General features: G+C 45.1%; 1 protein-coding gene across 2 annotated transcripts in view; it reads left to right on the plus strand.

Moving 5' to 3' along the window:
- Positions 1-5727: 5727 nt before the first annotated feature.
- Positions 5728-20407, plus strand: part of amot (angiomotin) — a 131016-nt gene continuing 116336 nt past the window's right edge. The window contains exons 1-2 of one of the 2 annotated variants that reach the window (XM_085999907.1): positions 5728-5826; positions 5929-6004. In XM_085999907.1, the coding sequence (XP_085856033.1) occupies positions 5989-6004 (16 nt within the window). In that variant the 5' untranslated portion in view covers positions 5728-5826; positions 5929-5988. Of the gene's footprint in view, positions 5827-5928; positions 6005-12428; positions 12554-20407 lie in introns of those variants that run through there. The other variant, XM_085999919.1, reaches the window with a different exon arrangement.

Here is a 20407-nt window from a genome sequence, read left to right on the forward strand (position 1 = left end):
CACATGGATTTCCAAAAGGTGTTCGACAAAGTGCCACATAATAGGCTTGCCAGCAAAGTTGAAGCCCTTGGAATAAAAGGGACAGTGGCAGCATGGATACGGAATTGGCTAAGTGACAGGAAAGAGAGAGTAGTGGTGAATGGTTGTTTTTCGGACTGGAGAAAGGTATACAGTGGTGTTCCCCAGGGGTCGGTTCTAGGACCACTGCTTTTCTTGATATATATTAATGACTTGAACGTGGGTGTACAGGGCACAATTTCAAAATTTGCAGATGACACAAAACTTGGAAGTATAGTGAACAGTGAGGAGGAGAGTGATAGACTTCAAGAGGACATAGACAGGCTGGTGGAATGGGCGGACACGTGGCAGATGAAATTTAACGCAGAGAAGTGCGAAGTGATACATTTTGGTAGAAAGAATGAGGAAAGGACACCTAAACTAAATGGTACAACCCTAAAGGGGATGCACGAACAGAGAGACCTTGGGGTATGTGCACACAAATCATTGAAGGTGGCAGGGCAGGTTGAGAAAGCAGGTGAAGAGGCTTAAGGGATCCTGCGCTTGATGAATAGAGGTATAGAGTACAAAAGTGTGGAAATTGTGTAGAGCCAGCGGACCTGGGTGGAACCGGAGCGGCAGCGGGAGCAGAATAAAGAGCGCGGTGAGAGGAGGCCTGAGAGCAGAGCCAGCGGACCTGGACGGAACCGGAGTGGCAGCGGGAGCAGAATAAAGAGGGCGGTGAGAGGAGGCCTGAGAGCAGAGCCAGCGGACCTGGGCGGAACCGGAGCGGCAGCAGGAGCAGAATAAAGAGTGTGGTGAGAGGAGGCCTGAGAGCAGAGCCAGCGGGGGAGGAGCAGCGAGGCTCCAATTCAATAAAAAAATCAATGTGTGATGTCACAGGTAAGCAGGTAGGTGATTGGTGGTATTTATTTTCTCTTAAGACTGAGGGCTAAGTTACAGTAAAGACCTATAGCATATAACTAAACTTATTTTAATAAATTAAACAAGGTTATTACCTAGTTTACCTAGATTAAAAACTATAAATAGACAATTGATTGATATTTAAATAAAATACAATAGAGATGGCAGGGCAGGTGATGTGTTGCAGCTGTAGCATGTGGGAGCTGGTGAACACCAGCATGATCCAGGGTGATCACATCTGCAGTAAGTGTCTGCAGCTCGAGGAACTTCGGCTCAGAGTTGATGAGCTGGGTTCTGAGATGCAGACATTGCGATACATCAGGGAGGGAGAAAATTACCTGGACACTTTGTTCCAGGTGGCAGTCACACCTCTTAGGTTAAATACTTCAGATTTGCCCGTGGTCAGGGACAGGCGTGTGTGACTGCGAGTGAGGCAGGTATGGGGATCCATGAGTTAGCATTGGAGGAGCCTCAGCTCTTGCACCTGTCCAACAGTTACGAGGTTCTTGCAACCTGTATAGACGAGAGCAGGGACTGCAGGAAGGATGAGCAAACTGACCATGGCACTGTGGTACAGGGGGCCATTCAAGTGGGGGGTGTAAAAAGGAATGTCGTAGTGGTAGGAGACAGTATAGTTAGGGGGATAGATACTGTTCTCTGCAGCCGAGAGCGTGAGTCCCGAAGGCTGTGTTGTCTGCCCGGTGCCAGGGTTAAGGACATCTTCTCGGGGCTGGAGAGGAACTTGGAGTCGGAGGGGAAGGATCCAGTTGTGGTCCACGTAGGAACCAACAACATAGGTAAGACTAAGAAAGAGGTTCTGCTGAGGGAGTATGAGCAGCTAGGGTCTAAATTAAAAAGCAGAACCGCAAAGGTAATAATCTCTGGATTACTACCTGAGCCACGAGTAAATTGGCATAGGGTCAATAAGATCAGAGAGTTGAATTGGTGTGGGAGAAATGGGTTTCAATTCATGGGGCACTGGCACCAGTACTGGGGAAAGAGGGAGCTGTTCCGTTGGGACGGCCTTCACTTGAACCATGCTGGGACCGGTGATCTGGCAAATCGAATAACTAGGGCTCTAGATAGGACTTTAAACTAAATAGTGGGGGGGAGGGTTCAAGCGAGGGGAAATTTAGAAAGTTAAAGAGAAAGGACAGGGCAATAGTGCAGGGTAGCGATATGGACAATGAAAAACAGAGTGTGACAGGAAGGGACAGAGCGTACAAACATAAGAGTGCACCAGCAAATAAGGTCAGAGTAGGGAAAAATTATAAAGGCTCTTTATCTGAATGCACGCAGCATTCGTAACAAGATAGATGAATTGATGGCACAAATAGAAATAAATGGGTAAGATCTAATAGCTATCACAGAGACGTGGTTGCAATGTGCCCAAGGCTGGGAACTGAATATTCAGGGGTATTTGACATTTCAGAAGGATAGACAGAAAGGAAAAGGAGGTGGGGTAGCTCTGTTAATAAAGGATGAGATCAGTACAATAGTGAGAAATGATCTTGGCTCGGAAGTTCCAGATGTAGAATCAATTTGGGTGGAGGTAATAAATAGTAAGGGAAAGAAGGCACTGGTGGGAGTAATCTATAGGCCCCCTAACTGTAGCTACACTATAGGACAGAGTATAAATCAAGAAATAATGGGGGACTTGTAAGAAAGGTACTACAATAATCGCGGGCGATTTTAATCTTCATATAGATTGGACAAATCAAATTGGTAAAAGCAGCCTTGAGGACGAGTTCATAGAGTGCATTTGGGACAGTTTCTTGGAACAATACATTGTGGAACTGACCAGGGAACAGGCTATTTTAGATCTGGTAATATGTAATGAAACAGGATTAATTAATGATCTCATAGTAAAGGATCCTCTAGGGAAGAGTGATCATAACATGATAGAATTCACGGTGGCATAGTGGTTAGCACTGTTGCCTCACAGCGCCAGGGACCCGGGTTCGAATCCGGCCTCGGGCGACTGTCTGTGTGGAGTTTGCACATTCTCCCCGTGTTTGCGTGGGTTTCCTCCGGGTGCTCCGGTTTCCTCCCACAGTCCAAAGATGTGCAGGTTAGGTTGATTGGCTATGATAAATTGACCCTTAGTGTTAGGGGGATTAAATACGTGGGGATAGGGTGGGATATGTGTTGGTGTAGGGGTTACGGGGATCGGGTGGGATATGTGTCGGTGCAGGCTCGATGGGCCGAAATGGCCTCTATCTGCACTGTGGGGTTTCTGTGTGATTCTGTGTTCTGTGTGTGAATTCCACATTCAGTTTGAAGGTGAGAAACTTGGGTCTGAGACTAGAGTATTAAACTTAAATAAAGGCAATTACAAAGTTATGAGGAGAGAGTTGGCTAAAGTGGTCTGGGAAAATAGATTAGAACGTCAGATGGCAGAAAAGCATCTGACGTTTAAAGAGCTATTTCATGACTCTCAACAAAGATATATTTCAGTGAGAAAGAAAGACTCGAAGAGAAGGATGAACTAACCATGGCTAACCAAGGAAGTTAAGGATGGTATCAAATTGAAAGAAAAGGCATACAATGTTGCAAAGATTAGTGGTAGGCCAGAAGATTGGGAAATTTTAGAAGCCAGCAAAGGATGACTAAAAAAATAATAAAGAGGGAGAAAATAGCTTTTGAGAGTAAACTAGCAAGAAATATAAAAACTGACAGTAAGAGCTTCTACAAGTATATAAAAAGGAAGAGAGTAGCTAAAATAATGGGAAACAAGCAAATGGCAGAGGCATTGAACAAATATTTTGTATCTGTCTTCACAGTAGAGGACGCTAAAAACATCCCAGTAATAGTAGAAAATCAAAGGGCAAAAGGGAGGGAGGAACTTAAAACAATCACTATTACTAGAGAAAAAGTGGTAGGCAAACTTATGGGTCTAAAGGCTGACAAGTCCCCTGGACCTGATGGCCTGCATCCTAGGGTCTTAAAAGAAGCAGCTACAGGGATAGTGGATGCATTGGTTGTAATCTCCCAAAATTCCCTTGACTCTGGGAAAGTCCCTGCGGATTGGAAAACCACAAATATAATGCCCTTATTCAAAAAAGGAGGGAAACAGAAAGCAGGAAACTATAGGCTAATTAGCCTAACATCTGTCATTGGCAAAGTGCTCGAATCCATTATTAAGGAAGTAGTAGTAGGGCATTTAGAAAATCATAATACAATCAGAGTTAACATGATTTTTGAAAGGGAAATCATGTTTGATAAATCTATTAGAGTTCTTTGAGGAGGTAACAAGCAGGGTGGATAAAGGGGAATCAGTAGATGTAGTGTATTTGGATTTCCAAAAGGCATTTGACAAGGTGCCACATAAAAGGTTACTGCATAAGATAAGAGCTCATGGTGTTGGGGGTAATATAATAGATTGGATAGAGGATTGGCTAACTGACAGAAAACAGAGAGTCGGGATAAATGGGTCATTTTCAGGTTGGCAATCAGGGATCAGTGCTGGGGCCTCAACTATTTTCAATCTATATTAATGACTTGGATGAAGGAAGCGAGTGTATTGTAGTCAAATTTGCAGACGATACAAAGATAGGCAATCAAAGGTGTGAATGGTGTCCAAACAGGTCAGTTAGGAAAACATTACATCGAAGAACAATGAGGTGGGGTCACAAGGGGTCAAATGTTGATTGCTGTGATTATCTCTCTGCTGAGGTGTGATAAATGGCAGTTAGAAAGATTACCTGTAATCATCTGGCATTAGTCTCTGACTATATAAGCTGTGTCTTTATGCATCTCTCCACTTCACCTGACGAAGGAGCAGCGCTCCGAAAGCTTGCGATTTCAAATAAAACTGTTGGACTATAACCTGGTGTTGTATGACTTCTTACATTTGTCCACCCCAGTCCAACACCGGCATCTCCACACCATATGTAAATTATGATCAACCTGTATAAAACACTGGTTCGGCCGCAACTGGAGTACTATGTCCAATTCTGAGCATCACACTTTAGGAAGGATGTGAAGGCCTTAGAGAGGGTGCAGAAAAGATTTACGAGAATGATTCCAGGAGTGAGGGACTTCAGTTACGTTGATAGACTGGAGAAGCTGGGGTTGTTCTCCTTGCAGCAGAGAAGATTGAGAGAAGATTTGATAGAGGTGTTCAAAATCATGAGGGGTCTGGACAGAGTAGAGAGAAACTGTTCCCATTGGCAGAAGGGTCGAGAACCAGAGGACACAGATTTAAGGTGATTGGCAAAAGAACCAAAGGCGATGTAAGAAAAATCTTTTTTACACAGCGAGTGGTTAAGATCTGGAATGCACTGCCTGAAAGGGTGGTGGAGGCAAATTCAATCACGGCTTTCAAAAGGGAGATGGATAAGTATCTGAAGGAAATAAATTTGCAGGGCTACGGGGAAGGGCGGGGGAGTGGCACTAGCTGAAGTGCTCTTGCAGAGAGCCAGCACGGGCTCGACGGGCCGAATGGTCTTCTTCCGTGCTGTAACCATTCTATGATTCTATGAAGGAATCTAAAAGATTTGCAGATAAAGTGTAATCTTTGTAAGTGCATTCATTTTGATCAAATCTAAGGGGTTTTAAATTGAATGTACGACTATATTGTCCAGTTTCAATGTATTTTTGAGGGTGGCTGTGCAGTTCAGCCGTTCCTCAATGTCAACTGTGCGGCTTGGCTCCTTCAACCGCGGAACAAGCCAAAGCGCCCTCTGCAGGCGCCGCGGGAAGCGTGTTGGAAGTTGCAGTCCGGCCGGGCGAGACGTGGCGAGACAATGAGAGCAATTCAGGGAACCAAAGGACTACAACTCCCGCGCCGCACCGCGGCCCGTTGCGCAAGCGCAGTACCGTCGAGAGGGTCGGTGCAGCAGGTGGTGAACATTTGTTTTCTCACCTGGGAAACGGCAGTATAAAGGAGGAGAGCACGGACAGGTATGTGGGATATTTTAACAACAGTCTTATTTGAAAAAAAGAGAAAACATTACTTGGTAAAACGTGGATTTGGAAATGCAACCGTAACATTTTTTTTTGCAGGGAATTGCACCTCTACTGGCCAGACACCTGATGACAAAGAACAGACTTCATTTAAATTGAATGGAGACGGAAAATGGTTAGTAACTTGCAGTAACTAAAATGTTTTAAAAAGTCTTATGGTGTATCTGTGTTGTTAGAAAAAGTAATTACACTTCAATGAAAGGCATTCTTGCCACCTGTCTGGTTTTGGAATGAATTGTCAAGAAATGTCTAAAAATGCTTCTTCCTGGAGCTGAGCTTCCAACTCCATTATCTTCTCCATCACTATTTTCACCTCTAACATTGCCCACATCCACCCTACTTCAGTTCATCTGTTGCTGAAACCCTCGCCCATGTCTTTCTCCGCTCCAGACTCAATTATTCCAGTATAACATCAGAAAATGCTGGAAAAACTCAGCAGGCCAGGCAACATCCGTGGAGAGAGAAATAGAGTCAACGTTTCGGGTCGAAACCCTTCTACAGAACTGAGAGAAAAGGCAGGAAATGAAACAAAAGGCAGTTTGGGGGCTGAGAAATGGGGGAGAGGATGAAAGAAGAGACATTAAGAGATATTTAAGAAAAGATATACTTGCTCTCGAGGCGGTTCAGAGAAGGTTCACTCGGTTGATTCTGGAGATGAGGGGGTTGACGTATGAGGAAAGGTTGAGTAGGTTGGGACTCTACTCCATTGGAGTTCAGAAGAATGAGAGGCGATCTTATCGAAACATATAAGATTGTGAGGGGGCTTGATCGGGTGGATGCGGGGAGGATGTTTCCACTGATGGGTGAGACTAGAACTAGGGGGCATAATCTAAGAATAAGGGGCTGCCCTTTCAAAACTGAGATGAGGAGAAACTTCTTCACTCAGAGGGTAGTAAATCTATGGAATTTGCTACCCCAGAGAGCTGTGGAAGCTGCAACATTAAATAAATTTAAAACGGAGATAGACAGTTTCCTAGCAGAACAGGGAATTAGGGGTTACGGGGAGAGGGCAGGGAAGTGGACGTGAGTCTAGATTCGGATCAGCCATGATCCTATTGAATGGCGGAGCAGGCCCGAGGGGCCGTATGGCCTGCTCCTACTTCTTATATTCAAGGTGAGACGAGATAGTAATCGGACAGGTAAAGAGACAAACAATGGCTCTAGATGAAGTGTGAAATGCGCTGGCAGAGTGAAAGACCGCTGCCATGTGGGAGAGAAAAAAAGGAAAAGGCACAAACCAAAAGTGTGGATAAAAAATATAAAAATATAATAGGGGCCGAGGTTATGATCTGAAGTTGTTGAACTCGATATTGAGTCCGGAAGGCTGTAAAGTGCCTAATCGGAAGATGAGGTACTGTTCCTCGAGTTTACGTTGAGCTTCCGTGGAACAATGCAAGAGGCCGCAGACGGTGAGGTCCGAGTGGGAATGGAACGGTGAATTGAAATGACAGGCGACCGGAAGCTCGGGGTCACCCTTATGGACTGAACGGAGGTGTTCCGCAAAACGGTCACCCAATCTGCGTTTGGTCTCCCCAATGTAGAGGAGACCACATCGTGAGCAGCGAATACAGTATACTAGATTGCAAGAAGTGCAAGTAAATCGCTGTTTCACCTGGAAGGGGTGTTTGGGGCCCTGGACAGAGGGAAGGGGGGAGGTATAAGGGCAGGTGTTGCATCTCTTGCGCTTGCACGGGAAGGTGCCGGGCGAAGGGGAAGGGGTGCTGGGGGTGATAGAGGAGTGGACTAGGGTGTCTCAGAGGGAGCAGTCCCTACGGAATGCTGGGAGGGGAGGGGAAGATGCGTTTGGTGGTGGGATCACTTTGGAGGTGGCGGAAATGGCGGAGGATGATCCATTGAATGTGGAGGCTGGTGGGGTGAAAGGTGAGGACAAGGGGAACCCTATCGTGACTCCGGGAGGGAGGGGCAGGGGTGAGAGCTGAAGTGTGGGAGATAGAACGGACACGGTCGAGGGCCGTGTCAACCACGGTAGAGGGGAATCCTCGGTTGAGGAAAAAGGAAGTCATGTCGGAAGCACTGGTGTGGAAGGTGGCATTGTCGGAGCAGATGCGGCGGAGACGGAGAAACTGGGAGAATGGAATAGAGTCCTTACAGGAGGCGGGGTGGGAGGAAGTGTAGTCCAGGTAGCTGTGGGAGTCAGTGGGCTTGTAGTGAATGTTGTTCAATAACCTATCCCCAGAGATGGAGACGGAAAAGGCGAGGAAGGGAAGAGTCGGAGATGGACCATGTGAGGGTGAGGGAAGGGTGGAAATTGGAGGCAAAGTGAATGAAATTGTCTAGTTCAGGGCGAGAGCAGGAAACGGCACCGATACAGTCATCAATGTACCGGAAAAAGTAGTGAGGGAGGGGACCCGAGTAGGACTGGAACAAAGATTGTTCCACATATCCCACGAAAAGGCAGGCATAGCTAGGACCCATGCGGGTACCCATAGCAACACCTTTTAATTTGGAGGAAATGAGTGGAGTCAAAGGAGAAGTTGTTCAATGTGAGAACAAGTTCAGCCAGGCGGAGGAGGGTGGTGGTGGATGGGGACTGGTCGGGCCTCTGTTCAAGGAAGAAGCGGAGCGCCCTCAGGCCATCCTGGTGGGGGATGGAGGTGTAGAGGGATTGTACGTCCATGGTGAAAAGGAGGCGGTTGGGGCCAGGAAACTGGAAACTGTTAAAGTGGCGGAGGGTGTCCGAAGAGTCGCGGATGTAGGTGGGAAGAGACTGGACAAGGGGAGCAAAGATAGAGTCGAGATAGGAAGAGATAAGTTCCGTGGGGCAAGAACAGGCTGAAACGATGGGTCTACCAGGGCAGTCCTGTTTGTGGATCTTGGGAAGGAGGTAGAAGCGGGCTGGGGGAACTATGAGGTTGGTGGCCGTGGGGGGAAGATCTCCAGAGGAAATGAGGTCAGTGACAGTCTTGGAAACGGTGGTTTGATGTTCGGTAGTGGGGTCATGGTCCAGGTGGAGGTAGGAGGAGGTGTCGGAGAGTTGGCGTTCAGCTTCCACTAGGTAGAGGTTGGCTCGCCAAACAACAACGGCACCACCCTTGTCAGCAGGTTTAATGACAATGTCGGGGTTGGATCTGAGAGAATGGAGTGCTGCAAGTTCAGAGGGAGGTAGGTTGGAGTAAGTGAGGGGAGCAGAGAAATGGAGATGGCCGATGTCACGGCGGCAGTTAGCGATGAAAAGATCTAGAGAGGGTAAGAGGCCAGAGGGAGAGGTCCAGGTAGAACGAGAATTCTGAAAGCGGGAGAAAGGGTCAGCCGTGCGAGGGGAAGACTCCTGGCCAAAGAAGTGGGCATGGAGACGAAGGCAGCGGAAAAAGAGCTCAGCATCGTGCCGAGCTCGAAATTCATTGAGGTGGGGGCATAAGGGGATGAAGCTCAGGCCTTTGCTGAGGATTGATCATTTGGGGTCAGAGAGGGGAAAGTCAGAGGGGATAGTGAAAACGCGGCAGGAGGTGAGATTGGGAGAAGCGGGGGAAGGGGAAGAAGGTTCCGGAGGGGCGTTGGTGTTCAAGAGTTGATGAAGCTTGCGATCCTTGGCATCGGAAAGGAAGAAAAAAAGTTTTTGTTGAAGCGTCGGATGAGTCGAAGGATGAAATGGAACCGTGGAACACGGACAGCTTTGAGATAGGGTGCGTCGGTGCTGCTGAAGAGAGGTCGAGAGTGTTCATGTGGCGCCGCATGGCGTTGAGCGTGGATCTCAGGATGCGGCGAGAGCCATAGTTCGAGGAACGATGAATATCTTGGAGATATTTGTAATCCTGGGTGGATCCCCAACACGAAGGGTGGAAGTTTAGTTGGAATCCACGTGGAATAATATTCCAGTGCTTTCTTGGCCAGCTTCCCATCCTCCACCCGCTGTAAATTTCAGCTCATCTAAAACCAGCAGCCTGTTTCAAGCCCAGCACCAACTCCAGCTCATCTCTCGCCCCTGTTCTTCCTGAGCTACATTGGCTCCCAGTCCCCTAACACCTCAAATATAAAATTCTCATTCTTGTCCAGTTTTTGACTTTCAAAATTACCATGCAACCACTAAAACTAGACTGTTTTTTATAAAATGGATCTGTATCTTACTTATAAGTCTGTGTATGTGTAGTTTGGAAGAATGCCACAAAATATGTGATAATAAGCCTGTTTGCTTTGGGAAAAGCCAGAGTAAAATGTCTGCACTATCAGAAAATGTCATTCTCATTTTGTAAATTTGCATTACCTAGAGTCACTGTTGTGTGCCTTTTCTAAATGTACACTCTCGGGAGCCGCAAGCCTACATTTCGTTGTACTGCACTTGTGCACTAACAATGACAAAGTTGATTATGCTTATGATTTAGTGAGGAGTTGGAGAGGTTTTAGAGTGGGTTACCTTCTGATCTTCTGTACTGGGGAATGAATATTGAGATGTGGAGGAGGGGGGTGGGGAATATATTTGGATTTTAAAAAATGAGAAGGAAAAAATGTTCACTTGTAAAATACCGTTACTGTAGTAAAAAAATGAGTGTTGCAACGCACTTGATCTTTGAACAAATTCTGGGATGGATATCTGATTTCATAACATTGATTTTAATGGCAACACTAACTGCCATCAACCTTGAAGAGGTTGATGGTCTCTATTAATAGGTTGACATGTAAGATTGAATGCTGATTTCACCAATTGGTATCAAGCACACACCACTTCTTCTTCCTTTGTGCCATCTAGTTTGTGTATTCTGCTTATTCTGCATTCTAGTACTTCTTATTAGAACTGCCCAGACGGTTTCCCAATGGCCTGATGGTTAAAAGCTCAGTCTGTTGTAATATATACAGCTCTACCAGATCAGAAGGTCCTAGTTCGACTCCTGATCTGTGTTCCGCTAGCTGATGTTGGTGGGATAATTGTTGGGACCTAGGAGTCCTTGGAGGGAACCTAGGAGTCCTTGGAGGGAACTACCTTCCAGGGTTTCTGCTTCGAATTTGTATCCAGTGACACCTGCTCAAAAGTCATGTTAAATCGGACTGGACTTAGCTGTGAAGCTCTCCATGTTTGAATAGCCTGCAGACCCTCACACTTGGGATTAAGTGATGAAGTATTCCCACTTGGGTGAAAGGCATGGAGCTGCTACCACCTGTGTAACAATACCCATAATCAAGGAGAGAAAAGGAGAACATTTGACATTTGTGAAACACTACTATCATGACAGCAGTCATTAAATTAAAACTTGGATTTTAATTTTTGCTTATGAGACCGTGTGCATATTTATTTACTTCTTGTTCTGGTAGCTTATCTTGCAAGATCTATAATAACAGAAAATGCTGGAAAAACTCAGCAGGTCAGGCAACATCCGGGGAGAGAAATTTGAGTTGACGTTTTGGGTCGAACCCTTCTTCAAAACTGGAAAGAAAAGAAACTAGATCGAAGGCAGGGCTGCGATCGGACAAAAGAATAAAAGAAACAAAAGAAGTAAAAGAGATTAGAAGCTAGACGAGATGGTAATAGGCTGAGATTAGGTGTGAAGTGTACTGGCAGGGCAAGAGATAGCTGCCAGGTGTGAGAGAGAAACAAAAGGAAAGGGGGCGGGGGGGGGAAAGGAGTGGAAAAATTACAAGAAAAAATGTGTAATAGGGGCCGAGGTTATGATCTGAAATTGTTGAACTCGATATTGAGTCCGGAAGGCTGCAGAGTGCCTAATCGGAAGATGAGGTGCTGTTCCTCGAGTTTACGTTGAGCTTCCGTGGAACAATACAAGAGGCCAAGGACGGTGAGGTCCGAGTGGGAATGGAGCGGTGAATTAAAATGACAGGCGACCGGAAGCTCGGGGTCGCCCTTACGGACTGAACGGAGGTGTTCCGCAAAGCGGTCACCCAATCTGCGTTTGGTCTCCCCAATGTAGAGGAGACCGCATCGTGAGCAGCGAAGATCTATGCTGGAATCTTCTTTTTAGGCAGTCCCTCGGAACCGAGGATGACTTGCTTCCACATTAAAAATGAGCTCGCAGGTGACTGATGAGTCCAATGTGGGACCTACAGTCTCTGTCACAGGTGGGGCAGACAGTGGTTGAAGGGGCGGGTGGGTGGGGTGCTTGGGTTGATTTGCGCTGCCTGCACTTGTCTCTTCGCCAGGCGCAAGCGGAAGCCACGAGGTGTTCGGCGCCTTCCCGGATACTTCTCCTCCACTTTGTGCGGTATTGGGCCAGGGATTCCCAGGTGCCAGTGGGGATGTTACACATTTTCAAGGAGGCTTTGAGGGTGTCCTTGAAGCGTTTCCTCTGCCCACCTGGGGCTCTCTTGCCGTGCCGGAGCTCCAAGTAGAGCGCTTGTTTTGGGAGCCTCGTATCGGGCATGCGGACGATGTGGCCCGGGCATGCGGACAATGTGACCCAAGCTGGAATATGGGGCCAGCAACTAACTGAAGTGCCAGATGAGTGAGCCCACTATAGTGTATTCCCTAATAGGATTTTCTTTTCTGCTTGTGAACAACAGTGATGTTTTAAAAAGATAAAAGTTTGTTGTAAGATATCACAAAAATATCACGCGTTTCTGTTTCATCCTTTCAGTGAGGTGAGGCGAGAGGATGCTTTCTTGGAGGGGAGCATGCAGTCGCTGACAGAGTGGCGTCCCTCTGATATAGCCAACTGGTTGAATCAACTTGGCTTTCAGCAATATGCACAGAAATTTTTAGGTACTAGAAATATTGTATATTTTGGAACTTTGTATAGTAGATTTTATTGAACTCTTTAAATAGAGCAACTCTGTATTTGTTTGGAACAAAATTGCAATGAATTAGGATAAGTTTTTGTGGGAGTTGGTTTCCTGAGAATCTGCTGACTAGTTCCTTAAAAAATTTGTATTATCATCGGGCCTTTAAAAAAATATATAATCAATTACAAAGAATTAAGATTGACATAATTTCTTAGTTTTTCTCTCTGTTTTACTTTGTTTTGCTAGTCATTGCTGCTGGCATCATTGAAACAACTGACATGGAGGACTTACTGAGCATAGCAGTACACTGTAGATCAATTAACATATTTGTCTAAAGTGGTGTGATCACTGATCCGCCCCAAGTTATTGTAGTGCTTATGCTGTTGTGTTAGCGACAGGTTACCTGTAGTGGCGTTAATTCAACTTCCTTGCACTATAGCCTCCAAGCAGAATAATAGTCACTTAAAGCAGGTGATATCTGCTTTGGGTATTTTGAGAGACCATTATGCTGATTTAAATTTGCTATCATTGAGCAAAGACCGCACAACTTGGTAGAACAGTCCATTTGCTATAGCAGTACGCTGATCCATTTTGCTGTGTTCACATCAAATCAGCACTAAGGCTTGATGCAGTTACAGCTTTGCTTTTGTGCTTTGTAAACCCCTCTTAAGTTGGAGTCTTGCAATTGCTTCCTGCTTACTTTGACTCATGCTGCTATACAGTTCCATGTGCACCATTACGTCTCCAGCAACATGCCCATTTTTCATGTATGACCCTAGACAGTGAGTGTCAGCAGGCTATTTGTCCACATATGCATGCTTTCCAGCAAGAGTCACTGGATAGCAATGCGGAGTAAGGCTTTAATGATTTTGAACTTGGGACCTTCCTGGTTTGTGTGGCTAAGTGCCACACCACATGTTGTAATTACCCAGTGAGAAGTTGGAGTTTGGATTGTGTTTTTGAGTGGTGCTTTTGGCTTTGATGTCTGACGCCAAACCCTTATCACAGGAGGTATTAATGCCTTGTAATGCCATTTAAACAATATTAAGTTTTATTTTCCAGTTAATTATCAGGATTTACTGTTTGCATTTTATATTAGGATATACAGTTGCTAGATTGCAAAAAAGTATTGTTTGGCCAGCAGAGGGTGCTAAAGATCTTGCAAAACTGTGTCTGATGCCAGTGCATAAATGGTAACAGCCTGTGCATAGGTTTTTTAAAAGATTATCTGCAGCACCATTATTTTCTTCCTGGTAGAATTTCGTGGAATCTCCAAATTTTTCTCAACCACTGAGCACAAGGAGAAATAGTAAGAATGAAGCTTTGTTTGGATTTCTTTACCATGCAGCATAATGTTGAAGCATCATTTATTAATATATATTAAACTCTTGCGTATAGCACACATTTCATGTAAGCACTACGCATACCTCCCTATCACACGTTAGCTGTCAGGTTTTGGAAATCACACTTTCGCACGGCCTTTGATGTACCATGAACAATACCACTGCCAGTAGGAATAAAATAGTTGTAAACGCTAGCTTCTATTTTAAAGTACTGTACTGTGAATATGCTCCTGCAGTTTATCTGGTCAAAGTAATCTGTGCTCAATTTATCTCTGGTTCCATGACCTCTCTTTCTCCCATTTCAACAAGAATTATTATTAAATAGTCATTAGAGAATGGTGCTTCTTGCCTCTATCGTGTCACTCGTTTGAATAATGAAGTTAGATGTTTGATTCCACTTTAAACAGGAGCCATGTCCTCCAATAATTCTCAGTTCACATTTTTATGACAACCCAGAAATCCTAAATAAATGAATGCCAAATGTTTTCTGGATGAATAAGAAATGATTCAAAAATACTTTGTGATTTGCTAGGTAGTGAAAATAGTTGCTGTTTGAAACTTTGCAACTTTAAAACATTGGATGCTGGCTATTGTAGAAACCACCTGCAATATAAATGGTTCAATATCTACAGTATCGGGAGCTGCAGCTGGTATTGTGGAATTGTCAAGTAGGAAGTCCTATAATATCATAGAATCTTACAGCACAGAAGGAGGCCATTCGGCCCATCGTGCTTCTGCCAGCTCTCTGAAAGAGCGATCTAATCAGTCTCACTCCTCTATAAAATCAGTGAATATCAATGCAGCATCGTAAGAAATAAGGTGAAAGCTGCTGTTATATTGGGTTTATTGGAGAGCTAGGGCCATTAACTCCCATTGTTAAGTTTTTTTTTAAAGGGGTCTTTCTGGCCATCAGCTTTAGTAAATCTGGCAAGTTTACCGGGGTTTCCGTTGACTGTGCAAAACTGACATCAGGAGCTGGCAGCCCGAGTAACCCAGTAAACCCAATATAACGGCAGCTTTTGTTTGCCTATTCTTCAGTACTGTTAGTAATTAAGAGACAGGGAGCCCAGTATTAAACAGTAGGTTGAGCTTGACACTTATTAAGTGTGTAATACTAAGACAGCCTTATGGAATTTCAGTAAATATGATTGATTTGTTTGCTCGTGAGTTTCTCAATAAACGCAATGAATTTCAAAACTTGTTGGCAAGTCTTTGGGTTAATCATTTTCAAATTCAGTTTAATGAACATCTCTCGTTTTTGCCAAACCCTTTCTAACTGATGGGAGTGGCAGGCATGATGAATTAAAAAAATATGTTTTTACCATCAACAATGCTGTTCAGTCCAAGAGAACTCCCATCTGAATTTATAGCCAAAAAATTGACATTAGTCGTACTGGTGCTGAGCGTGTCACAGGCGCAATCACTGGGGAGAGGAAAGATGAAGGGTCCTGTCCTGCCTGCAACCCCTCCCCCCAAAATTCTTTTTAGAATGTGTTCGGACCCTAGCCCCTCAAATGAAAGCAGATAGCATTGCCTAATGCTCAGGATTTGTGTATCCTACTGATGCCAATTTACTAGAACAACTTGGCTTGGCTTATTGCAAGACCACAGACTATATTTTCTGCTCAGTAGCGACAATTGGAGAACAAATCTAGCCCCCTGTTCCCACTCCCAACTCTTTATACCTGATTGTGCCCTGAATGGTAGTGCTAAGTTGCTGAGGGATGGGAGAATGTAATTGCTTTCCAGTAGGTTTTTTACAATGTGTAAAGCATTTTGAATTCATCATCTCCAGGTGTTCTAATTTAAAAAAAAATAAAAATAAAAATCTGCCCTCTTCTCCTGAAGACATTGAATTCTGCTGTGGTATAGTTTCAGGGGTGTGGACTATCATCTGATACAAATAGTCTTTCTTTGTGTGAGCTTACACAGTGAATGTCAGCAGGCTAATAAACTGTTGAGGACATCTCATCCACATGCAGTTTCTGGTGGGGGAGAAGTCACTGGAAAAAGGTCATGAGCAGAAACAAAGGCCCAGATTTTGCTGCCAAAGTAACCGAGTTTAATGGCACTCACCGTTATTAATGTGCAAATCGTCCAGCAACTTGTGGCGGGCAAGAAATACCCTGTGAGTTGTGAATCACCACAAATTGCTGGACAATTTGCACCACTCTGCCGTTCACCTCGCGGAAACGACAGCTTGCCCTCAACCTCCCCGTGAGTTACATGAAATCACTGCACCTTTTTACTGAGATTTAAGTTCCTGCAATGCCACTCAACTTTTCCGGCCCATCTTTTCCTTTCTGTCTCTTTTTTTTCTTTCTCTCTCTCTCAATCCAATATTTCTTTCCCTCTCTTTTAGTTCTCTTTCTGTACCTGATTTGACTTTAATTCGGCCAACTTCTCTATCTGTTTCTTTCTCAATCCTTGAATATCATTGGCTAAGGGGATGGACTGTTGCTCCCATCGTTCACCAAGGTCCCAGATGCCCCGTTGCCTTGGCCGTGTCGTTATCAGCTCCCACTTCCAGTAACTTGCAGGGCGGAAATTTTTTGAGCTGAAGGTTGAGGGAAAAAGTCTAACTGGGGCACGCCATGAGATGACCCACTCCAGCAAAACCTGGGCCATGGTGATTTTGTTTTTCTTCTCTACCCCTTCCTTAGTCTACGGCCACAATGGCCAATATTTCCATCACATCCCCAGCTGAGATCAACATGAATGGATGATCCAAATTGGAATTTTCCTGGATTGTATGGCTCAGGAGGAATCCTCTAAAGTTTCCTGCGTGCTTAACGTTTGCTTGAAAAGCTTCATTTTAAAGTAAGGGAGATCTTGGCCGAGAGAGAGAGAACCAGCAGCAAGAGGCCACACCTGGGAGGGAACCTTTGGGGCAATCCGGGGCTGGGGGGGGTACGGCCAACCATCGCGGGGGGGTAAGGCCGACCATCGCAGGGGGATGGGGGTGATGAGATCGGCCATTGTGGCTTGGGGGTGAGAAAGGTTGCGATTGGCAGGAGGGAGGCCGAAGGCTTCCTTGAGGAGCTGGTGAGAGCTCTCCTCTACTTGGCCCACAAGGAGTGCTGGAAGAGACACTTGCCTTGGGGACCTAGCAGCTCCTGCATCACTTTCGCCGCTGGGTTTCCTGACCCCTGGGAAACTCGCACAGCAGCAGTGAATTTTAAACCGTGCTCCCAATTGCACCGTGGGAGCCCTATTTAAATATATTAACTGTCCTGTCTCTCCATGGCGGGACACTCTGACGACACGATATTCGCTGCCGTTAAAAAAGGCGGAGGGTGTGCGCGGTGTGTCGGTGACTCCGTATTTAAGTTTTAAAACCCCCCCCTCGCCCTGACACACTCCCGCCTGTCGTGCGGTGGGGGATGCGGGTTAATATCAAGGCCCTTGAGTTATAAGAGCACTCCCATTAAACTTAAATCAGTTTGGACAAGCCTTTTTGGTCACTTTGTAATGAGATTTCATTTCTAGGTGATGGAACAGTTTAAGGCTCTCCCTGGACCTGTTTCTATCGCATTGAAGTTGAAACACGATCCTGATGTGGAGACTGCCTAGTTCCCGGCAATAAATAACCTCGGCTGCTGAGCCGCCTCACTGTCCAGATGTTGGATTTGCTACTGAGGCAAAACTTTTATCCTGATTAGTCTGAACAAGGGGTTTTGGGGGAAAAGTCAGGTGGAATCCGTTCTATAATAAACCTTGGATATTGCAGTACTATTGCCACTTCAAAATGTCAAAGTTAATTATTAAAAAAAAAATTAACCGAGCAATTTCACAATACCTGGTAAATAAGAGCACTCTAAATACTGAATATGCGAGCTAAACCAAAACCTTATTCGAATACAATTCTGATCCAAACATGCAGTTTCAATGCATGAAATTCATTCACATTATACAGTATTCCTGATTTCTTTATAAACTATTGTCCCAATTATTAGTGTCTCAAGACTGGATACCCTGACAATTGTGTCACTTTAATGCATCAGCTTCATCATTAATATGTTAATGAATTTCAAATGCTTGGTAGTTTTCCAAATGAGGGGATGAACTTATTGTATAGTAAATACATTCTTCTTCTTAGGCAGTCCCTCGGAACTGAGGATGACTTGCTTCCACATTAAAAATGAGTTCTCGGGTGACTGATGAGTCTAATGCGGGACCTACAGTCTCTGTCACAGGTAGGGCAGACGGTGGTTGAAGGGACGGGTGGGTGGGGTGCTTGGGTTGACGTGCGCTCCTTGCGCTGTTTGCGCTTGGCTTCTGCTTGCTCCCGGCGAAGAGACTCGGTGTTCGACGCCTTCCCGGATGCTTCTCCTCCACTTTGTGCGGTCTTGGGCCAGGGATTCCCAGGTGTCAATGGGGATGTTACACTTTTTCAAGGAGGCTTTGAGGGTGTCCTTGAAGTGTTTCCTCTGCCCACCTGGGGCTCGCTTGCCGTGCTGGACACATTATCAACACGAAGGGACTCGTGAAAGATATTATGCATTGAACTGATCGACTTGGATAATGGCAGTGCTTGTGTACAGGTAATTTATAGAAATCGTTATCTGAACAAATTACTGTAACTTGACACATACAGATTCAATTCATTTTAATTGTTGAATCTTGGTTCTCGCTTTTCAATTGGGACTTGTCAAAGCCAAACGAATCAAACTGTTGCATTTTATTTAGTAAGTACAGATCCCTGACCATGAAGGTGCATGTAGTGGGGAACGCTGGTCTCCATTTCCCTGCTGTCATTGGCTGTGCCATTTCTGATTCGCCACTGTGCACGCTGCGGCGTATTCTAATCAGTTTTCCAGCAAACTTTGGTATAAATTCACCACTGGAGGTTTGGGGTGCACAACAGTCTAATATATGGTGTTTGTCACCAACATTCGCATTGCAAAAAAATTCCCAGCCAATATAAATGCAGCAGGAGGGATTTTCTCTGCAGACTACACTGACATCTGGAAAAAATAAAATGAGAATTCTTGTGTTTTTTTTTTGTTTTGAACTTTAGGTTGGTTACTGCAATTTTATATTCCACAGACACAATGGCAGTGTTTATAACGTGCCAGTTCCACTTTCTCCTCTGAATTCTGTATATTGCACACCTCTTTATAGTCTAACATCAGTCATCACTCTCAGTCCTGCTTCATAATCTGTTTCAAAACAAAGTGCTAACAAATAAGTTTGCCTATATTTGATACGTTTATTGATTTTTTAAATGTCTGATGCTTAGAATGGAAGTTAAACCATTGGGATTCCTTTGCAAAAATTGAACTGTTGCAGGGAATTACAGTATATTTAAAAAAAAAAAAAAAAAAAAAAAAAAAATCTGTTTCTCTGTTAATTTCATTTTGATTTTATCCACCGTGAATACTAGTGTTGTTATTCAAGGACCTACTTGTGGAAGTTATGAGCCAAATATGGGGTGGGAACTGAATTAACATGCAATGGAAATGACAAGGTCACTGAAGCAAGCCGGGTTAATACATTTATCTGCTGATATTCAAGAAGGAAAGTACTTGGAGATTACTTTCAATCAAAAGTATCATTCCCCGGCCCTCTAGGTGTTATGGGAAGAAAGTGGTAGCATGCAGAGACGGGAGACCTTTTAATTCGTTCATGGGATGTGGGGGTCGCTGGCAAGGCCAGCATTTATTGCCCATCCCTAATTGCCCCTGAGAAGGTGGTGGTGAGCCGCCTTCTTGAACCACTGCAGTCCGTGTGGTGAAGGTACTCCCACAGTGCTGTTAGGGAGGGAGTTCCAGGATTTTGACCCAGCGACAATGAAGGAACAGCGATATACATCCAAGTCAGGATGGTGTGTGACTTGCAGGTGGTGGTGGAGGGAGTCCTTCTAGGTGGTAGAGGTCACGGGTTTGGGAGGTGCTGCCAAAGAAGCCTTGGCGAGTTGCTGCAGTGCATCTTGTAGATGGTACACACTGCAGCCACGGTACGCCGGTGATGGAGGGAGTGAATGTGTAAGGTGGTGGATGGGGTGCCAATCAAGCGGGCTGCTTTGTCCTGGATGGTGTCGAGCTTCTTGAGTGTTGTTGGCACTGCACTCATCCAGGCAAGTGGAGAGCATTCCATCACACTCCTGACTTGTATCTTGTAGATGGTGGAAAGGTTTTGGGGAGTCAGGAGGTGAGACACTCACCGCACAATACCCAGCTTCTGACCGGCTCTTGTTGCCACAGTATTTATGTGACTGGTCCAGTTATATTTCTGGTCAATGGTGACCCCCCCCCACAGGTTATTTATGGTGGGGGATTCAGCAATAGTAATACCGTTGAATGTCAAGGGGCAGTCGTTAGATGCTCGCTTGTTGGAGATAGTCATTGCCCGCCACTTGTGTGGCGCGAATGTTACCTGCCACTTATCGGCCCAAGCCTGAATGTCGTCCAGGTCTTGCTGCATGCGGGCATGGACTGCTTCATTATCTGAGGAGTTGCAAATGGCACTGAACACTGTCAATCATCAGC

The sequence above is a fragment of the Somniosus microcephalus genome, chromosome 1 (genome assembly GCF_052327205.1).
Source record: "Somniosus microcephalus isolate GS21.2 chromosome 1, FLI_Smic_1.0, whole genome shotgun sequence".
NCBI classification, from domain to species: domain Eukaryota; kingdom Metazoa; phylum Chordata; class Chondrichthyes; order Squaliformes; family Somniosidae; genus Somniosus; species Somniosus microcephalus.